General features: G+C 36.5%; 2 protein-coding genes across 3 annotated transcripts in view; one reads left to right on the forward strand and one right to left on the reverse strand.

Moving 5' to 3' along the window:
- Nucleotides 1-248: 248 nt before the first annotated feature.
- LOC130558426 (cytochrome b5 reductase 4) lies at nt 249-9,807 on the reverse strand. 2 transcript variants are annotated; one of them, XM_057340803.1, is made up of 16 exons: nt 9,374-9,807; nt 8,485-8,638; nt 7,911-8,011; nt 7,729-7,813; nt 7,560-7,595; nt 7,397-7,415; nt 7,207-7,264; nt 7,029-7,122; nt 6,914-6,946; nt 5,023-5,145; nt 4,715-4,855; nt 4,479-4,628; nt 3,464-3,614; nt 3,104-3,190; nt 2,699-2,860; nt 249-2,578 (listed from the first exon to the last, which is right to left on the reverse strand). In XM_057340803.1, exons 1-16 carry the CDS (start codon nt 9,452-9,454, stop codon nt 2,524-2,526), a joined length of 1,530 nt encoding a protein of 509 aa, XP_057196786.1. In that variant the 5' UTR covers nt 9,455-9,807; the 3' UTR covers nt 249-2,523. The 2 variants fall into 2 exon arrangements, with proteins under 2 accessions (XP_057196786.1, XP_057196785.1); XM_057340802.1 differs by having other exon boundaries at nt 251-2,578; nt 7,397-7,469.
- Nucleotides 9,808-10,708: 901 nt separating this feature from the next.
- hace1 (HECT domain and ankyrin repeat containing E3 ubiquitin protein ligase 1) overlaps nt 10,709-18,304 on the forward strand; it is a 30,052-nt gene continuing 22,456 nt past the window's right edge. The window contains exons 1-10 of the mRNA XM_057340485.1: nt 10,709-10,952; nt 11,532-11,586; nt 12,475-12,564; nt 13,077-13,181; nt 13,377-13,452; nt 14,493-14,624; nt 15,389-15,471; nt 17,810-17,906; nt 17,978-18,079; nt 18,157-18,263. Coding sequence (XP_057196468.1) covers nt 10,865-10,952; nt 11,532-11,586; nt 12,475-12,564; nt 13,077-13,181; nt 13,377-13,452; nt 14,493-14,624; nt 15,389-15,471; nt 17,810-17,906; nt 17,978-18,079; nt 18,157-18,263 — 935 coding nt within the window. The 5' untranslated portion in view covers nt 10,709-10,864. The remainder of the gene's footprint in view (nt 10,953-11,531; nt 11,587-12,474; nt 12,565-13,076; nt 13,182-13,376; nt 13,453-14,492; nt 14,625-15,388; nt 15,472-17,809; nt 17,907-17,977; nt 18,080-18,156; nt 18,264-18,304) is intronic.

The raw sequence follows: 18,304 nt of genomic DNA on the forward strand, positions 1-18,304 counted from the left end.
ATATTTTATACCAAGTTCCAAGTACAGAGACAGAGACAGGTTGGGTCATCAGGTTACTAGCTTGATATCATCCTGCTAATTCACTGCTAATGCCACGTTGACAATGGCACATTTTCTTTGAGTTGCACTTCAGGTTTTGAGGTAATAGCATAGCAACATTGTGGTATTCATCTGTGGTTATTAAAGAGTAAAGTTGAAGAGACAGAAGCTTGTTTTTAATGCAAACCCCATACATTACCTGTATTTTTAAAGCTTTATTAACAACTTCATGAGACTGTCAAAACTCAAATTTTAAGCATACAACGTCTTTTTTCAACATTTATCAATATGATGTTTATAATAAGAATCCAAAACAACAAAAAAACAGATCTTTTCGAAAAGTACAAAAAAGTACAATACAAAAAAAAGTATACAATCAAACAACGTGAAATAGTTTAATCTTTCAAATAAAAAACACACAAGTCAAATCAATATATTTTTAACACTGTAACCACATTTACCAGGTAAATACAATGATACAGTAAATAATTTAAACAATTATTGTTATATTTTAATGAAACCTATAGAAATCCTAAACACATCCACCCGCACTTAATGTCTTGGAAACACAAATTCCAAACATTTTATCCTGTGACTCACTGGTTTTTGAAAACAATTTTTGCATTTGTATAATCAGTAATACACCACCTTAATTAGATGTGAAATCCAGGAAAATTATAACATAATTTTATAATATTAACACACATTAATTCACAAAGTCCAGAAAGTGTGGCAACATGTAATTGCAAACTCAAACCATATTAGGAGTTTAAATTTAACAAAAAATTTGGAAAATAACAGAAAACAAAAAATACCTGTCAGCTGTTTATTTATAACATTCTAATTATTGTTCCAAATCAAACAATTATGGGGTAAGAAGTTTTGTTATTATACAAAAAAAAACAAGAGAATGCAACTTAGATATTTTAATTGAATTTTTCTTAATATCAAAATATAATTATAGAGAAATGTAGAAAATTAATTAAGTTACCAGGCTGCCTTAAAATGTTGCGTTAATTCAACGTAAAAAGTATTAGTTATTACATGAATTTGATGCAAAATTGTTAGGTTAACTAATATTTTTCAGTTGAATTAACTAAAAACTTTAAGGCAGCTGGGTAACCTAATTTTTTTTAAGTTAAAACAACAAATCATTTGCAGTAATAAGTTTTGTTTAAAATTTTGATGTTTTGGATATAATACCACACGTTTATTACATTAAATATAATTCTTCATTCATTCATTTTAAAGCATTAGAAACATCAAACCACCCTTTTAAAGTATACCTCCATTCAAGTAAAGTGGGCTACTGTAACAAACCCACACTTGTACATGTTGAATCCAAAAGTACCAGATTTATTAAAGATCCAAAATGTGAAACTGAAATCATGGTTAAAGTCCAGGCCATGTTCAGACACTGGTGTATAATCCACAAGGCAAAGCAATAATCCAGAAGACGTGATTCAAAAGACATCCACAACTATACAATGGCAATGAAAATGTGAACAGACTTATATAAGCAATAAGGAATAAAGGATATGAGAGAAGTGGTGAGATGTTTGTATAAACATATGGATGGCAGTTGCAGATGCTACACCAAATGTTCAGAATAAAATTATACATTAATTTAGTTTTCTGAATAATCGACTGTAGACCTATAATAATGTATTGTATCAACTGAACTATAAAGTTTTTAAGGATGTGCTTTTAAGTTATTGTATTGTGTAGATGTGAACCACAGCAGGGCTATTTGAAAAGATATCGTTTCACTTTTGTTTTTAAAAAGAGTTTAAAAAGATCATCTTACTGTATGTTAAGGGCTTCTTAAGACACTTATATGACAAGACAAACACATGCACATGGTGAGAAAAAAGAAACAGAAATAGTTGTGAAAAAGCATGAGGATTGTTAAGGAGGAAAGGTAAAGGATAATGAAGAAAATTTATGAAGTCTTTTTTTTCTTAAATGTCCCATTTAACAGGAAAACAGCAAAAGTGTTTTATTTGGCTTTAACATTAACATGTTTTAAAACTGTGTGAATTGTAGTGTTCACACTGAAGTCACACAAGGCATTGCAACCAGCTATACTGACCATTCTGCTATACAGTATTTTTGCACAGCAATATGGAACAACTGTTTCCACTGACATCTTTTAGCATTACACCCTGACAAATAATCAGCTCAAGGAACTGTGTCTTTATAGACAGTGACGTTTTCACAATAAAATATAGATGATCTTCTGTTACAAATACAGAACAAAACTTACAGAATTATTCAGCCTTGCTAAAGATTGGCTAATATATAGCCAATGGGGAAAAAGCCTACAACAGAAATGTTTTGTTCAAAATCTTTGAGTGCATGATTTTCATTGTGCCACAACTTTTCCATCCTTTAAATTGCAGAGGTCCAACAGTGTTGCCGTTTCATCTTTTTTTACTGGAAAGTGCATTTTATATGCATAGTGATAGTCTACAAGTGTCCCTATCAGCCCTGAAAAACGTGAATCTCCTCTTCACTGAAGTCCAACTGTCTGACCTTTCTATAAGAAAGATCGAGAAAAAAAATCAATTCAGGCAATGAAAATTATGTGAACTGAAGTAGTTTCTGGTTTATGTGTGTGTGTGTCTGTGTGTGTGTGTATGTCATAAGTAACACTCACTGCACTGCTTGCTCTGTGAATCCAGCGGGGCCGCACACACACACTAAATACTTGGAGTTGTCCGGTCTTTCTAACAGGTCCTGCAGCTTTTCAGCGTCTATCCGTCCTTTTCTGCCCTCCCATGAGTCTACAGGCTCTGAGAGAACATACTCTACCTCAAACCTGAAACACGCAAACACTGTAAGAGCTGCATTTGATCCAAAACATGAAAAAAGAGATTTAATTCTGTGCCTTTTTATGTGTGAACACTTTGGCTAAACATTTTGTATCGTATCTCCCAGCCATCCAATGTCAACTTAATCTTTGAAAATACAAGAACCAATGTCCGGCACAAATAAAAGGGCAAAAGAGTACAAAAATGCTCAGCATGGAAAAACGAGGTACTCTGAAATGTTTTATTTTTACCTTTCCTCTTTTGTACAAAGTTCATCCAACTGAGAATGCCAAAGTATATCCCTCTCCTGACGGTTGAAGAACATTAGCTTAGTTTTTCTAGAGAAAAAGACACAATATACAAAAAATAGACACAGATTTGTAAAAGGCCATTCTTCTAATGAAGTCACCAAGCAAATAAAATAAAAATATGAAACAACGTTAGGCATCTTAATCTAAATGTTAGCTTCTTCAAAGTAACCACCCTTCACCTTCAGAACACACAGTGTTCTCTATGCATTCTGGGATGTATTTTAAGCAGTATCAGATGAGTCAACGTTTTAGATGAGTGTAAACGTTTCCCTTGTTGTTCAGATTTCGTGTGTTACAGACCTGATTGAAGTGAAGTCCTGAAGGGCCAAGTGTATGAGACGAGCCATGGGTGTGAATCCTGTGCCAGCTGCTAACAGGTACAAGTGAGTGACATCACGCAGGAAACGCAGAGTGAAAGACCCCTCGGGACCACCTATTGATAGAGAGGCTCCTGAGACACCAGAAAGAAAACATGGGTTAAAAAAACAAACATATAGGAGGCTGATAACGTGGAACTTACCAAGCTAAAGCTTTGCAAAATTAAACCACTTCCTAAGATACTCTAATACATAAGGTACAGTACGCTATTTAATGTTTGGGACAGAGACCCTGTTTTTTATTTTTTTATTTGGTTGCAATAATTAGTTCCTAGGTTGACACACCAAAGTTTCCTTTTAATAACAAACATAAATTATTAAATGTATTTAAAGTATGCATTTAAGTACTTTAAGTACATTTTAAGTACAGCAAATATATTTAATAACTTTGTAATGCATATTTTAATCAAATAAAAACATACACTTTTGCTGAAAATACAATTTTAAAACATTACTGATTGATTGTCATTTTTAAACCACTCTGTAACTAATGCTTAGACTCTTGTAATTAAAACAAAACCTCATTTATCTTAATCAGGTAAATATTGGTGGCATATTTTATCATTAGAATTTACAACTGAACTTACACATAAGTCAATATACTGTACATACACAAGCTTGTTTGTTAATACATAATTAACTCTTACGTTGTGAAAATGGATCAAAGAACCCAAATATATATATATATATATATATATATATTTTGCAAGGCACTGAAAACATGTGATCTGAGCAAGTGACAATTTTTCTGAGTCAATCACAGCATCCTTATTGTTAAGTATTGCAAATATTATAAACTGCCAATATTATAAATTAGGCCACTTTAAACTAATATACCTATGACAATATAAACTCTGCTTCATTTTCATTATTAAGACTTGCTTTGTAGTATCCTCTGGTGTTTCACAACATATACCAGTCCTAACATGAGTAGTTACCAATGGGAAGGTTGGCAATGTGTGGCGTCAGCAACCCATCAGGATAGACCTTTATCATGAGATGTATATATGAGCCCATTTCTGCGCTGGATTGTGTTGAAGACATAAGAGTCTGATCCACTGGTGTGTAGGGTTTCACCACATCGGTATCTGTTCGCCAAACACACAAAAATCAGCCTGCTGAAAACGTATTATCGGTTTTGTTTCTTTTATGGCTCTGTAACATAACCTGTTACCTTGAACGGAGGTTTTGAGGTACACATGCCTTCCCACAGGAACCTGCACGTATGACCCAGCGGGAAGCTGCAAACATAAGACCTGCGTGTTGTGTGTCACTTCTGTTTTAGAAACTAAAACACATTCCCTGTAGAAGAGTCCTGCAATAAAAATGTTGTAATCCTCGTTTTAGGCACCTCATAGTCACTTAGTCAATAGGTCACTTTGTTAATTATTACAGAAACGATGGCAACAAATTATTGATGGTGTAACAATGGACACCCTTGGTCTATGTAATGTAAACAAAGTTAAAATGTGTTAAACTCACCACGATCTTTACACTGAATAAATGAATCGTGGTGTTCTAGTGGTTGCCCGACTTGTGTCCACTTGGTTTTAACCGATTTATGCAAACAGACTTGAACCTTTCCAACAGAGTGGGCTGTCTGGACTGAGAGCACAGGAAAACAGAAAATTACAAAAACAAGAAAATAATAAATAGAATAGCACAGCAAACAGCATAAATAAGCACACTCTTTCTAAACATAACGACATATTTATTTTCTTAAATCATCATCATTACAATTTATTAAAGCACACTTAATAACAACAAACATGTCGCATCGAGATGCAAAATAAACTACAAAAGTAAAAAATAAAGAACAAATGAATTTGAAATCTTTAAAGATTATTTTCATTCCAGTACTGCTCTGAGCCCTCTGGGCATTCACTTTTGTTTATGACATGTTGTACTCATTGTCCTCTTTTGAATAACATCAATTTCAATTATCCTGACAATTTCAGGGGGGTGTACTCATACTGTACATATCTGAACTGTTCATTTAGGAAATTCTCTATGTGTGTTACATTCCTATTCTTTCTATTCTATTTAAGGGTCATATACATGTCAACTGGAAAAAAAGGTCTGGTTTAAATTTAATCCTGTTATCTATCATCAGGGCCGGATTAACGCATGGGCCTACTGGGCACGTGCCCAGGGTACTAGACCATCAGGGGGCCTGGCAAATTTAAAGGCGGCGTAACCGATTTCCGAATTACACTTTAGACAAGTGAGTCGGTCCAAGTACCAAAACAACCTTATAGCCTATCAGCAGTAAGGTGCACAGTGCACAGGACGAACATTAGCCGAGCCGAGCGCTGACGAAAGCGAAAGATGGGGGTAGGGGTGTGTTTGTTTTGGTGATTTGAACATCAACAACGGCTAAGAGAAATCAGACACCCCACCTTTAATATGTGTTCATTTTTCATTTATTTTATTTTCTCAATAAAATAGTGCTGAATACTGTGGAATAAAATGATTATTTTTGCAGTTGTGAAGTATTAACCGTAGCGAATAAATCAAATAAATAATCCTAATGCATGCCGCGCTGTTGAGAGGGACATCAAGATTGGCTACAATGTTGTTTTGGTACTCGGCCCGACTCAGTCTAAAGCGTAATTCGGAAATCGGTTACCCCGCCTTTAATTATGCCTGCGTCTCGCGCCGTTTGCAGCATCTCTCACATAAGCCCATGGTTTTAACACGCTGTGTCTAGTTGAAATAATTTCAATTTTTACACACAGCGCAGCTCATCAATGTCAGTTCCACAGCAGTTGACCAATCAGAAGACACCAAAGGCGGGACAAGTGTCGTAAGCTTTTGTTTACAAAAGCAAGTTGGCATTTGGCAATTTCTGTTATCAATAGAGGGCCACGAGACGCTCGAGGTTTGCGCTGTGCTTTTTCATATCATTCCTAACACTGTGTAATGCGTTTTTACACTCAAAGGTGCGTTCTGTGCGAACCGCTCCTAAGTCCTCTGGCATAGGTGCAACACTGTTCTCGTAAAATATGTGATGCCAGGGGGTCTTTGAAACGTCCGTGCCCAGGGCACATCAAAGTCAAAACCCATCCCTGTCCATCATATTGATTGACAAAAAGTCCCTTAGTCTCAAAACAAGTATACACTACCATTTCAGTAGGTCTTTCTATGAGAACAATAATTTGAAATAATGCCATGTATTCGATTATATACTGTATGTATGCTATATATTTAATACGTTTTCTATGATTGATTTCTTGTAAAGGTGCTTTGCAACAAGGCATCATTACACATAAATGTGAATTGAATTAAACCACTGATTCGAGCATTATTTATGTAATCATTGTAATGTAGTTCTAGATACAACAAAAAAGGATGAGTAAAGTATAGTACTAACCATCAACACTCTCTTGAACTTCACTGGACAAGCCTAAATAAATAAATAAAAATTTGATAATGGACACAAAACAATAATGATCTCTGTGTGACTACAGAAACCTATGTAGACGTACGCCAGTGGAGCAGATATGACATCTTCCCCAAGAGCATCTCCACCCGAAGTGTATCATTCTGTAGATCCACCACCGCACAGCCCGAGCTGGGAATCTGATGGGTCGGATAACAAAATACTGTTATCTGTTTAACCGCAGACTACCATAAACCTATGCAGTTCATAAAAATGAGTTATACCTTTCGTTTGGTGTAAACAACAAAGTTTACAGTGGCATCTGTCTGAAACCAATCATACCTAAAGAGTAAAGATGAAGAACAAACAAGACATACTACTCATTATTATATTAATGTAAAATAGTTACCTCATGATAAATCACATTTCATCCACTAGCATACAATATTAGTGGAGTCAATACTTCAAACCTACCGAGGGCGATGATCTTTTACTGGTAGAGGAGCAGCAGAGAATTCAAATCTCATGGGTGGAGGAACAGACAGACCTTCAATATTTCACAATATTATATATAAACACAAGAACATGACAACACATCCTCATGGTTTATAACCAATTGATTTTTGATTTGATGTACCGTTCAAATGAGTGCTTCCCGGCTTCTCTGTCTCAACTGTAAAAATCAAAACACATATGACAAAAAACACATTTCAAAACACAGTAACTGGCAACTGGGCAAGTGTTACTTGATAGTAGTCTTAAATGAACCATTTCTATTGTGTATAGAGAGGAAGACGTGACAGGACCTTGAAGAGCAGGGTTGGGTTTTGTTGCCATTCTCCCAACGAGACACTCCTTCAGCATGGATTCGTAATTCACCCAACGGTGCACCTGACAAAACACATGCAAGAATCACATGGACTACTTATGATTAAGATTTGTCCTTCTCGGGGAAAGCACCATTAGTGTTTTCTAATGGAGCATGTACCTGGTCAAAGAGGTCAGTGCTGTCAATCCCAGCAGCCCTTATTAACTCTGCTTCTCCACCAGGATGGAAATCCATGTAGGCGCTGACATTATACACCATACCTGAAGAAAACACACGCACACAGGTATAATGTCGTCAGTACATTTGACAAAGATGTTCACATCAATTGGTGCATGTCTACTTTTATTGGAAGAAAGCAATCTTTCTTCCAGACGGATTGATAAATTCATACAAAAACAACACAACAGTTTACAAGAGCGCTAGGAAGAACAAGCAAGAACATCTGTAAAAAAAAACTGTTATACAATTTACACCATTGACTTTAGAAAAGTGATTCAACTTTTTCACAAACCAGCAAATTAAATTTCATTTTACTGTCATGGTACCCCAAAACTGAAATAAATGAAATGCCATAGTGACTATGTATTCAAGACTATTCTGCGATGTACTGCCCATATTTATGCCTGTATTTAAATGCACCAACACACCATGAATGAAAACACCCAAAGATTAAATGAAAAATAGCAGTTGTAGATCACACTGGAGACAATCACACTAAGAATTACTCCAATACCTCTAATGCACGTCCAGCAGTCATCTCTGGTGTTGTGTTTCTTCAGCTCCTCCTCTGTCACCTCGATCAGGTGACCTTTCAGTCCGGTCAAATCACGCCCACTTTTGGTCAGTCTGATCCAGTCCAGGAGACTGTGACCAGGCTTGAGTGCCACCTGTATACAATAAATACAGTACCATTCATTGTCACTTTTTGCATTTAGTATTAATGTTTTTTTACACAAATGTAACTTTGTGTAAATCCACCAAAGGGGGTAGAGCTTTCTTATATGTAGCACGCACCTAAACTCTGGAATAGCCTTCCCGATACTATTCGAGGTTCAGACACACTCAGACACAGATTAAAGACACATATTTTCAGCCAAGCTTTCACTTAATGCATACTATGCTAAATAAACCACCGGGAGACTGCACTTATTAGATATTATTTATTATAATGATCTTGCTTGTTATATAAACACCATGCACTGTGCTGTGTTTTACCTTTTTTGTGTTTTTCTTATTTTCTCCTGTAAAGTGGCTTTGGAACAATGCACATTGTGAAAAGCGTTATATAAATAAAATTGAATTGAATTGTAGAGTCTTTAGGTGACTCGGTGATGCTTTGGCAACAGGTGGGGGACCAACAGCATGTAAGGCAGGTGGTCATAATGTTTTGTCTCATTAGTGTATATTAAACCTTTACTCCTGACATACACTGCAGCATATTTACAGTAACATCAACATGAACGAAAAGTACGTTTATCGTGCTTCCCCGTGCTTATTTTATGCATACAATCACTACTAAAGAAAACATTACATAACCTCGCCTGCATTTACTGCTTAGCTTAACACTTACTATTAGTAATGGCAAAAAAAATGATTCGTGTTGAGAATGTGTTTAATCAAACCTTGTTCCTGGACTGTCCGGCGGGTGCGACCCTCTGCTGGGATCCAGTAGCAGGGAAAGGCTGAGGCGGCACATTCAGCATCTCCGATCCTTTAAAACCCCAGCTTCTGAGAAAACCTTCCCCAAACAAATGTCACGTATCAGAGGAAAATCATTCAGATGAAACCACACATAGCAGAAGCCTCATGATGAAGAAGACTTCCTCAAAAACACATTCAATACGACGGGACTTCCTCATTTTGACAGCGTTGACATTTTTGTGATAGCCATCATGACAACGGCGTCCAGTTTAGATGCACAAATACATAACGTTACATATGTAAAAATAAATATACACGCAAAACGAAAGAACGTAACACTATAAAATTAATTCACGATAAATAAAACCACGGGATATTTACATGCCCAGATGAAGACGCGATAATATGACGTCAGCATTGACGCTCACACGGTTTTCATAGTAAAAGAACCCCAGAATAAGGGACGAATAAGGGACTGGCGATGAAGAATGAATGAATAAATATGTATAACGTGTGGTGGGTTTTATTATTCCATTAAACTAATCATTTTGACTGCACACCACCACATTTCGTAACCTTTGAGTTAGCTGTCTAAAAGGTATACTATACTATTTATTATTTTATTCGGTCAACAATTATTTATTAAACATATCTCGTTATATATGTTTGTTAACAATAATTTAAATTACATGGACCATTTATCAGGGAAAACTCACCAGACACAGCATTAGAGATGAAATATAAAACAGTTGAAATTGTTCCTCTATTTTCAGCTTCATAATCTTCTTCATCGTCTTCCTCAGAAGTGGCATCTCTCTTTATCATAGTATAAACTATTTTGATCAGATATCACACCTACCATTCGAATCAAACGCATTGATTGAATAGAAAACTAGAGATTAATATTGTGGGTTTTGAATCTGATAATCTAATCCCACCAATAGGAACAAGTAAAGATTACATTGACGACGTAAAATTTCAAAGTAAAAGTCTCGTCGTTAATAAACAAATTATTAATTTGAAATTGCGCCGGCATAGCAAATACAAATATATATTTTGAACTCTGTTTTCTGATTCTAGTAAGTAAATTGACATTTTTAATACTAATAGAGGCAAACCATGCCTTGTGTATTAAACACATAATTATAAATGACATCTTTAGAGAATGTCCATTTATATAATATTTTAGACTTTTTATTTTATTAAATTTCATATTCACATTATTACATTTATCAACCAAAAACATTTTTCTATAAAAAATACATTTCCCATAATTCCTTCCAATAAAAACAGGAAGAAAGCCACCATGAGGAAATACTGTGCCAAAATGAATCACAGAGGGATGGAGGGATAGTGTGCGGAGGCATGATTTGTGGATACAGTGCATCCAACCCACAACAGATGGAAGAGATCCAGACATTGGCTCTTGACGGAGACAGTAAGTGTTCAATGTTCTGAATTTAGCTCGTATTATGGAGCGAGCGATGGAGCATCTGAACGTGCAGCTGAATCGACTGACGCGCTCGCTGCGGCGCGCGAGGACCGTGGAACTCCCCGAAGGTAAGACGTGACGTCACTGTAAAATCTATGCGCAAATATTCATTTTTCACGGGACCACTGAAGTTGTCAAGGCGACCCTGATACCTTGCAATCTTGACTTCCGGGAAGAATCCCTAGGTGTGTTCAACTTCATGCGGAGTTGCGCAGACCGATCGGTATATGATATCAAGTAGCCTACATTGCGAAAGCCTATGGGCTTGTTCGACTTGATGCGGCGCCGCAAGATCTGACAGGCGGATGACATCAAAGTACCGCGAGAGCGATTCGAAAAACCATAAAAAGTTTGCTTTCGACTCGCTCTCGCGGTACTTTGATGTCATACGCCCGTCGGATTTTGCGGCGCCGCATCAAGTCGAACAAGCCTAGTGAAGTAGTCTGCTTTCTAATAGATGTCGCGGTATTCGTATGTCATGCGTCGATCGGTGTGCGCAGAGCCGCATGAAGTCGAACACGCCTGCTGTCTGCGGCTACACGCACAAACGCGCTAATCCAGCTTCTTATAAAAATGAGAAAACAGTTTGCCCTAGTTTGCTTGCCAAGTTTTCTTGTTCACATAAAGGTTCTTGTTGTTTGTTGTAGATAGTGAAACAGCTGTGTACACTCTCATGCCCATGGTCATGGCTGACCAGCACAGGTGAGTGGCAGGTTTATGAGAAACATAATGCTAATGTTAATGTGAATGTATTGTTACGTCCCCAGGGAGCAACATAAAGAACAATTCATGTTTTTTATTGTTTGAGTGTAAGTGGAAGTACCGGTTTCTAGGTTGAGCAAATACCAATGAACACATGCCAAAACCGAAATGGCCTCATTCTCACGAAACCACTGAAATATCATGGCAGTAAAGATTTTAATTATATATCATTCAGTAACACAAACACACAAAAAAGATAATAAACCTAACTGTGTTCTCTGCCTTGTATAACGCGTTTTAACATAGTAACAAATTATTTTTGTATTTTATTGCTTTTTTCTGCTGAAAGATATTTATAATTAAGTTTGATTTTGTTTGAAATAACACATATGCCGGTACCTTTTAAATGGCTACCAGGTTAACAGATTACTTATTTTTTTCTATTTAAAAACATTATATTAACTTGTCACGTTGTGTACACTACTTTTTTATTCGCATTAACGATATAGGTAGTTTTCCACATTTAAAAAAATGTTTAATGTAATTTTTTATTTACATGAAATGTGATTTGGTAACGTCTAATGATGTATGATTAATACAAATTTATGCATCCTGGCTTCTCTTGTTTAGCAAAACATGCTATGGGAGTGACAGTTTTTAAGAAAATCATGTTTGACATCTTGAAACCAAGATTTTGTGAGAATCACCTGCCTAACAAGAGAAAAATAAAGTGACATAATTTAGTTGACTCCATTTCTAACTAAGCTCAATAGTATCAGCTATGTAAACAATTAACTGCTATGAATGCAATAGCAGTCAGTGAATGTGAAGCTCAGCAACTCTTTAATACTCATGTATTCACTCGTACTTGGCTTTTATACTCCACAGGTCTGTTTCAGAATTGCTTTTAAACTCCAAGTTTGATGTCAACTATGCATTTGGGCGGGTTAAAAGAAGCCTTTTACACATTGCTGCCAAGTGAGTTGACCTTTGCTTTTGTTACCTTCTGGCAAAATTAGAGAAACAACTTGGTGATATGCTTGTTTTACCTCTAAATTGATGGTAAATATATTGATAAAAACTTCTAAAGTGTTATCGGTTGCTAAAGAAAGGACAAATAATATACACTCTGCTAAAAAACCAATAAAATAATAATAATAACAAAAAATTCATTACAGAAATTCACAGAAATAGGTATAATGGGAATTGTATTGGTTCTGAAAATGATTGGTTAATGAAAATGATTGTTCTCTCTGGGTATCTGCTGGTAATGTGGTGGCAACTATTGGTGGGAGGTTATCTGGTGGATGGGAACCAAAAGACATTTCTGGACATTAGATAAAAGAAACCATTGTGAATGAACAGCTGATCATTAATAATGATTTCTGTAATGGGAACAGATAGAGGATTGGTCCTGAGGATCCAATTCAGACATGTTCATACAAAACCCAGTTATTGTTTCTAAAAGAGTTTTTGCTTGATTGTTTTAGTTGTGGGTCAGTAGAGTGTCTGGTCCTGCTGTTAAAGCGTGGAGCCAATCCAAACTATCAGGACATCTCTGGCTGTACACCTCTGCATCTTGCTGCAAGAAATGGGTAAAAAATTACTGTTCTAGAAATGCAGTGTAATACTGACACCTGCTGGTTAATTTATACTCTCCGGTCAGGTTTCAAAGCATGTGTGTTGTGCAGAGCACATAACAACAGTATGATGGTAATTGTCTTTTATCTGAGGAATGCATTAAATAAGTCCTAATGATGTTTTGTGCTATTGTTTTATTGTTTTGACAGACAGAAGAAGTGTATGGGCAGACTATTAGAGTTCAATGCTGATGTCAATATCTGTAATAATGAAGGCCTAACCGCTGTGAGTATGATAACAAAAGTTTTTATTATTATTGGAGCTGTTTTAGTGTACATTTATAATTATTTTTAGTTATGTTTATCATGGCTAATTAAATACAGTATTATTTCCCTCTAACACTTATCTATTTTTAGGTCAATAAATTACAAAAGTATACTCTCCTTTGTACAACATGTTTGATTTGCTACTTTTAAAAGTGCTTTTTGAAATGTTCGTAAAAGATGCTGTGTAACACATATCATAAGCATCACACAGCTGCTGTCCATAACCTCCCCATGAAATAAAAATGTTTTCTTTTACTTTTAGTATGAATGCTGTATGTATTTTAAGAATAAGTCTTAAGAATATCTTAACTAGTGTGCTCCAAAACACACATTTTGCTAAAAGCATTGAAAGATTTGATCTCTCACTTCTGCCAATATGGATCAGTGATTTTATGACATCATTCTGCACTTCAGATTGTAGGGTAAACTAAATGCTTTTGGCTATTTTTGAAAAGCAGAAGGAGCTACTTCGTACGTCCTGCCCTAACGTCCTGTTTCAGTGGAAATGAATAAATTGAAAAAAATTGAGAAATTGAAAAATAAACAAAGCTGCACTTCGAGGCACTTCAGTGGGACTGTCAATATACCAAATGCTAATACATTAAAAATTCTTTTTGAGTTTTAGGTTATATTTTCAAACTTATTCCTGAAATAGTATTCTCTCTAGGGGTCTTGGATTTTTTGGGGCAGTTTGGGATTAGATTAAAACAGGATTAGGTTTTAGTTAAATTAGGACATTTAAGCGTGTTTTACTAAAGCGCGTTTTACTAAAATGCTTTACAAAAATCATTACTTGTGTGCATTTTGAGACAAAACAAGGGCACTGCTATATTTTAGGATATGTCAGTACAAATTTTCAGTTTAGACAGCCCTAACATTTATTTTAATCTAGGACTAGCCCTGTATGGGAAAACAGCTGTTGAAGTATGTGTCACTTTTAAGAATTTGAATAAATAATTACATTTTTTCATACGTCATCTCATTCCCCTGTGTCATTAGATTCACTGGTTGGCAGTAAATGGCAGGACAGAACTGCTTCATGATCTGGTGCAGTATGTGTCCAATGTGGATGTGGAGGATGCCATGGGCCAGACAGCCTTACATGTAGCCTGCCAGAACGGACACAAGACTGTAAGAATAAACATTATTCCTTTTTTCTAACTTTTTTTCATACTGATTTATCAACTTCAATTTTTAATGGTGTCTTTTAAAGGGTTTTTGTATTTAAATACAAAATAATGATAATATGTAAGAAACAACATCATGCATTTTACATTAAGTTTATTTTGTTTGGCAAGAGCATGGTCATGTAATCTAACCAGTCATCGCAAAGAGGTCCGTATGTATAGCCATCTCTCGTCTCGGTCCCACGACAGTTGTGCGACCTTCCTCCTCCACCCCATAGACCCCATAAACTAGTTATTCTAATATCGACCTAATATCACGACTAATTTTGCATTCTAACATGCATTTATCTTCTGAATACATTTACGCATTTGGCAGACGCTTTTATCCAAAGCGACTTACATTGCATTTTACTATACATTTGTTTACATTTGTAAGTATGTGCAATCCCTGGGTTCGAACCCATGATCTTGGCGTGCTAGCGCCATGCTCTAACCATTGAGCTACAGCCACATAAACAGTGAAACCACATAATATTTGTGGATTTGAGTCATCATGACGTCTCATGTTTATGACATTTCAGGTCCAGGTGGAGCAATAGAAATTTACATTGAGACCAAGTCTCAGAAAAGTATAAGGTTAATTCAGGGAAAAGCTTTAGTATGATGTGTTTGCAGATATGTGCTTTGTTGTTTTGATGTTAATCTATTGTGTATGTATCTGTATTATATATTCAATATATCTCATTGGGTGTTGTTGTGTTCTGACAGACGGTGCAATGTCTTTTGGACAGTGGAGCAGACATCAACAGACCCAATGTCTCTGGAGCGACTCCACTCTATTTCGCCTGCAGGTGAGTGGCCAATCATAATTCACAGAAGCAGTTGCATGTAGAAGATTTTGATTAATGATCATTTCACTTCGGCCACGTTGCATCTTCAGAAATAGACTTCTTTTCAGGGATTTGAGCCTGACCGCACAAGAAACATAATTAGTTTAACGAAGGGTTTCTATGGATGTGGTTTCCTCTATATAACACAAGAATCTTGAGGCTTAATGAGAATAAGCAAAGGGATTTCAGCTTTCCTTGCTGTCAGGAGAAGCTAATGCTGTTTGATGTGGACGTTCATTCTGTTGTTGGTATTCTCAGCGAGGAGCTTCGGATGTGCTCAGATGAGCTCGGTTGCCGAGCAACAGCACTCCATCCATCTCTTGTTTTGATTATATTTTGCCATTGATATCTGTCCTCTCGAGGCTGTTTAAATAACACAAACATACACCACAACAGATCACTGAAGAGAGATTAAACGTAAGGTGGATTGAGTTGAAGGAATAGTTCACACACAATTTCAAGGGTTTTCTTTATCATACTCTCCTTCATGTCATTCCATGCTTGTATGACTTGCCTTGTTCTGCAGAGCACGCAAAAGACATTTTGAAGAACATTGGTAACCACCAAATAACATTCATTGACTTCCATTGCGTTGACACAAAGCCACTGAGGCATTTCTCAAAATATCTTCTTTTGTGTTCCACAGAACAAAGAGTTGAATACCAGTTTTGGTAGGTTTATTTTAACTGACAGAGACAGAATATAAAAAAAAAAATCAGGGGAAAAAATGTTATATAAAGGTTATAAATTGATTTGCATTTCAGTCAGTGAAATAAGTATTTGATATCCGAGAAAAAATAACTGTACTTGGTGGAGAAACCCTTGTTGGCAAGCACAGAGCCAAGACATTTCTGATAGTTGGTCACCAGGTTTGCACATGTGTCAGGATACATTTAGTCCACTCCTCTGTCAATTTTTAAGGTTTCTTGGCTGTGGCTCAGCAAATTGGAGTTTTAGCCTCCTTAACAGATTCTCTATAGGACTAGGGTCTAGAGACTGGCTAGGACATTTAATGTGCTTCTCCTTAAACCACTCTTTGGTTGTCTTGGCAATATGTTTTGGGTCTTTGTCATGTTAAAAGGACATCCACGACCCATCTTCAGTGATCTAGTTAATGGGGGAGGAGGTTCTCGTCCAAGATTTTACAGTACATGCCTCAGCCCCTCAATGCGGTGAAGTCATCCTGTACCCATAGCAGAGAAAAAGCCCTAAAGTATAAAGTTTCCAACACTGAGCTTCTCTGTAGGGATGGTGTTCTTGGGGTCATAGTCAGCATTTCTCTCCCTCCAAAAACAGGAGTCAATTTTGGTCTCACAGCACTTTCGCCAAAGCCTTTTCTGAATCATTTTGATGTTTATTGTCAAACTTCAGACGAGCCAGGCGGGCCTTCTTGGGCAGGAGGACGTTGCGGGTGCTTCAGGATTTCAATCTATTGCGGCATAGCGTGTTACCAATGGTTTGCTTGCTAACTGTGGTCCCAACTGTCTTGAAATCATTAACAAGCTTCTTCTGTGTAGTTCTGGGCTGATCTTTAACCTTTCTCATGATCATCTTTACTCCATTGGGGAAATCTTGCAGGGAGCTCCAGACCAAGGGCAATTGATAGTTATTTAGTATTTCTTCTATTTCCAAATAATCGCACCAGCAGTTGTCTCCTTCTCACCAAGCTTCTGTCTGTAGCCTATTCAAGGTTTGTGCAGGTCTACAATCTTGTCCCTGACATCCTTTAAAACCTATTTGGTCTGGACCATGGTGTTGGAGAGGTTGAAATGGAAGATACAGATTCTGTTGGCAGGCATCTTTTATATACATAACAAGCTGATTTAGGAGTACTTTCTTAAAGTGACAGGACTAATCTGTGGTCCCTATAGGCACATAACCAATCTGTGGAGCCAGAATTCTTGCTAGTTGGTAGGGGATCAAATACTTATTTCACTGACTGAAATCAAATCAATTTATAATTGAATAAAATAATTTAAAATGATTTTTTCCCTGATTTTTTTGGTTGATATTCGGTTTCTATCAGTTAAAATAAACCTACCATAAAAATGATAGACCCTTCATTTCTTTGTAAGCAGGCAAACTTACAAAATCAGCAGGGGATCAAATACTTATTTCCCTCACTGTATGTTAATCAGTCTGCCAAAAACATGGATACTGCGCTTTGAAAAACCACTAAGGGCTTCCTAAAAGTAGCTATTAAATAAATAGTTCATTTGCAAATCCTGACTCCACCTATCCAAAAGACTAAAAGTATTCAATTGTAATTAAATTGTGACCTATGTGTGTTGTATTGCAGTCATGGTCAGAGAGACACAGCTCAGATACTGCTTCTCAGAGGAGCCAAATATCTGCCGGACAAGAATGGTGTTACACCACTTGACTTGTGTGTGCAGGTAAATGTAACAAACACAAATACTTACACAGGTACCTGTATTTTTACTGAAGAAAATGTAACTAATTTCAGGGTGGTTATGGCGAAACGTGTGAAATTCTCATCCAGCACCACAGCAGACTCTTTCAGACACTGATACAGATGACCCAGAATGAGGATATGAAAGAGAACATGGTGCGGCACCATCACTTTTGTTTCTTATGTGCTTAAATGTATGCAATCTATTAAATGTGTTCATTTGATTATTTTAGCTAAGGCAAGTTCTAGAACATGTGTCGCAACAAAGTGACTCCAACTACCAGAGGATCCTGACCAGCCTCGCTGAGGTGGCCACCACGAATGGACATAAACTGCTCAGGTCTCAGCCAACCCAACAAATTCAGTTTTTGGTAAAAAGTT

The sequence above is a fragment of the Triplophysa rosa genome, linkage group LG8, assembly GCF_024868665.1.
Source record: "Triplophysa rosa linkage group LG8, Trosa_1v2, whole genome shotgun sequence".
Lineage (NCBI taxonomy): Eukaryota > Metazoa > Chordata > Actinopteri > Cypriniformes > Nemacheilidae > Triplophysa > Triplophysa rosa.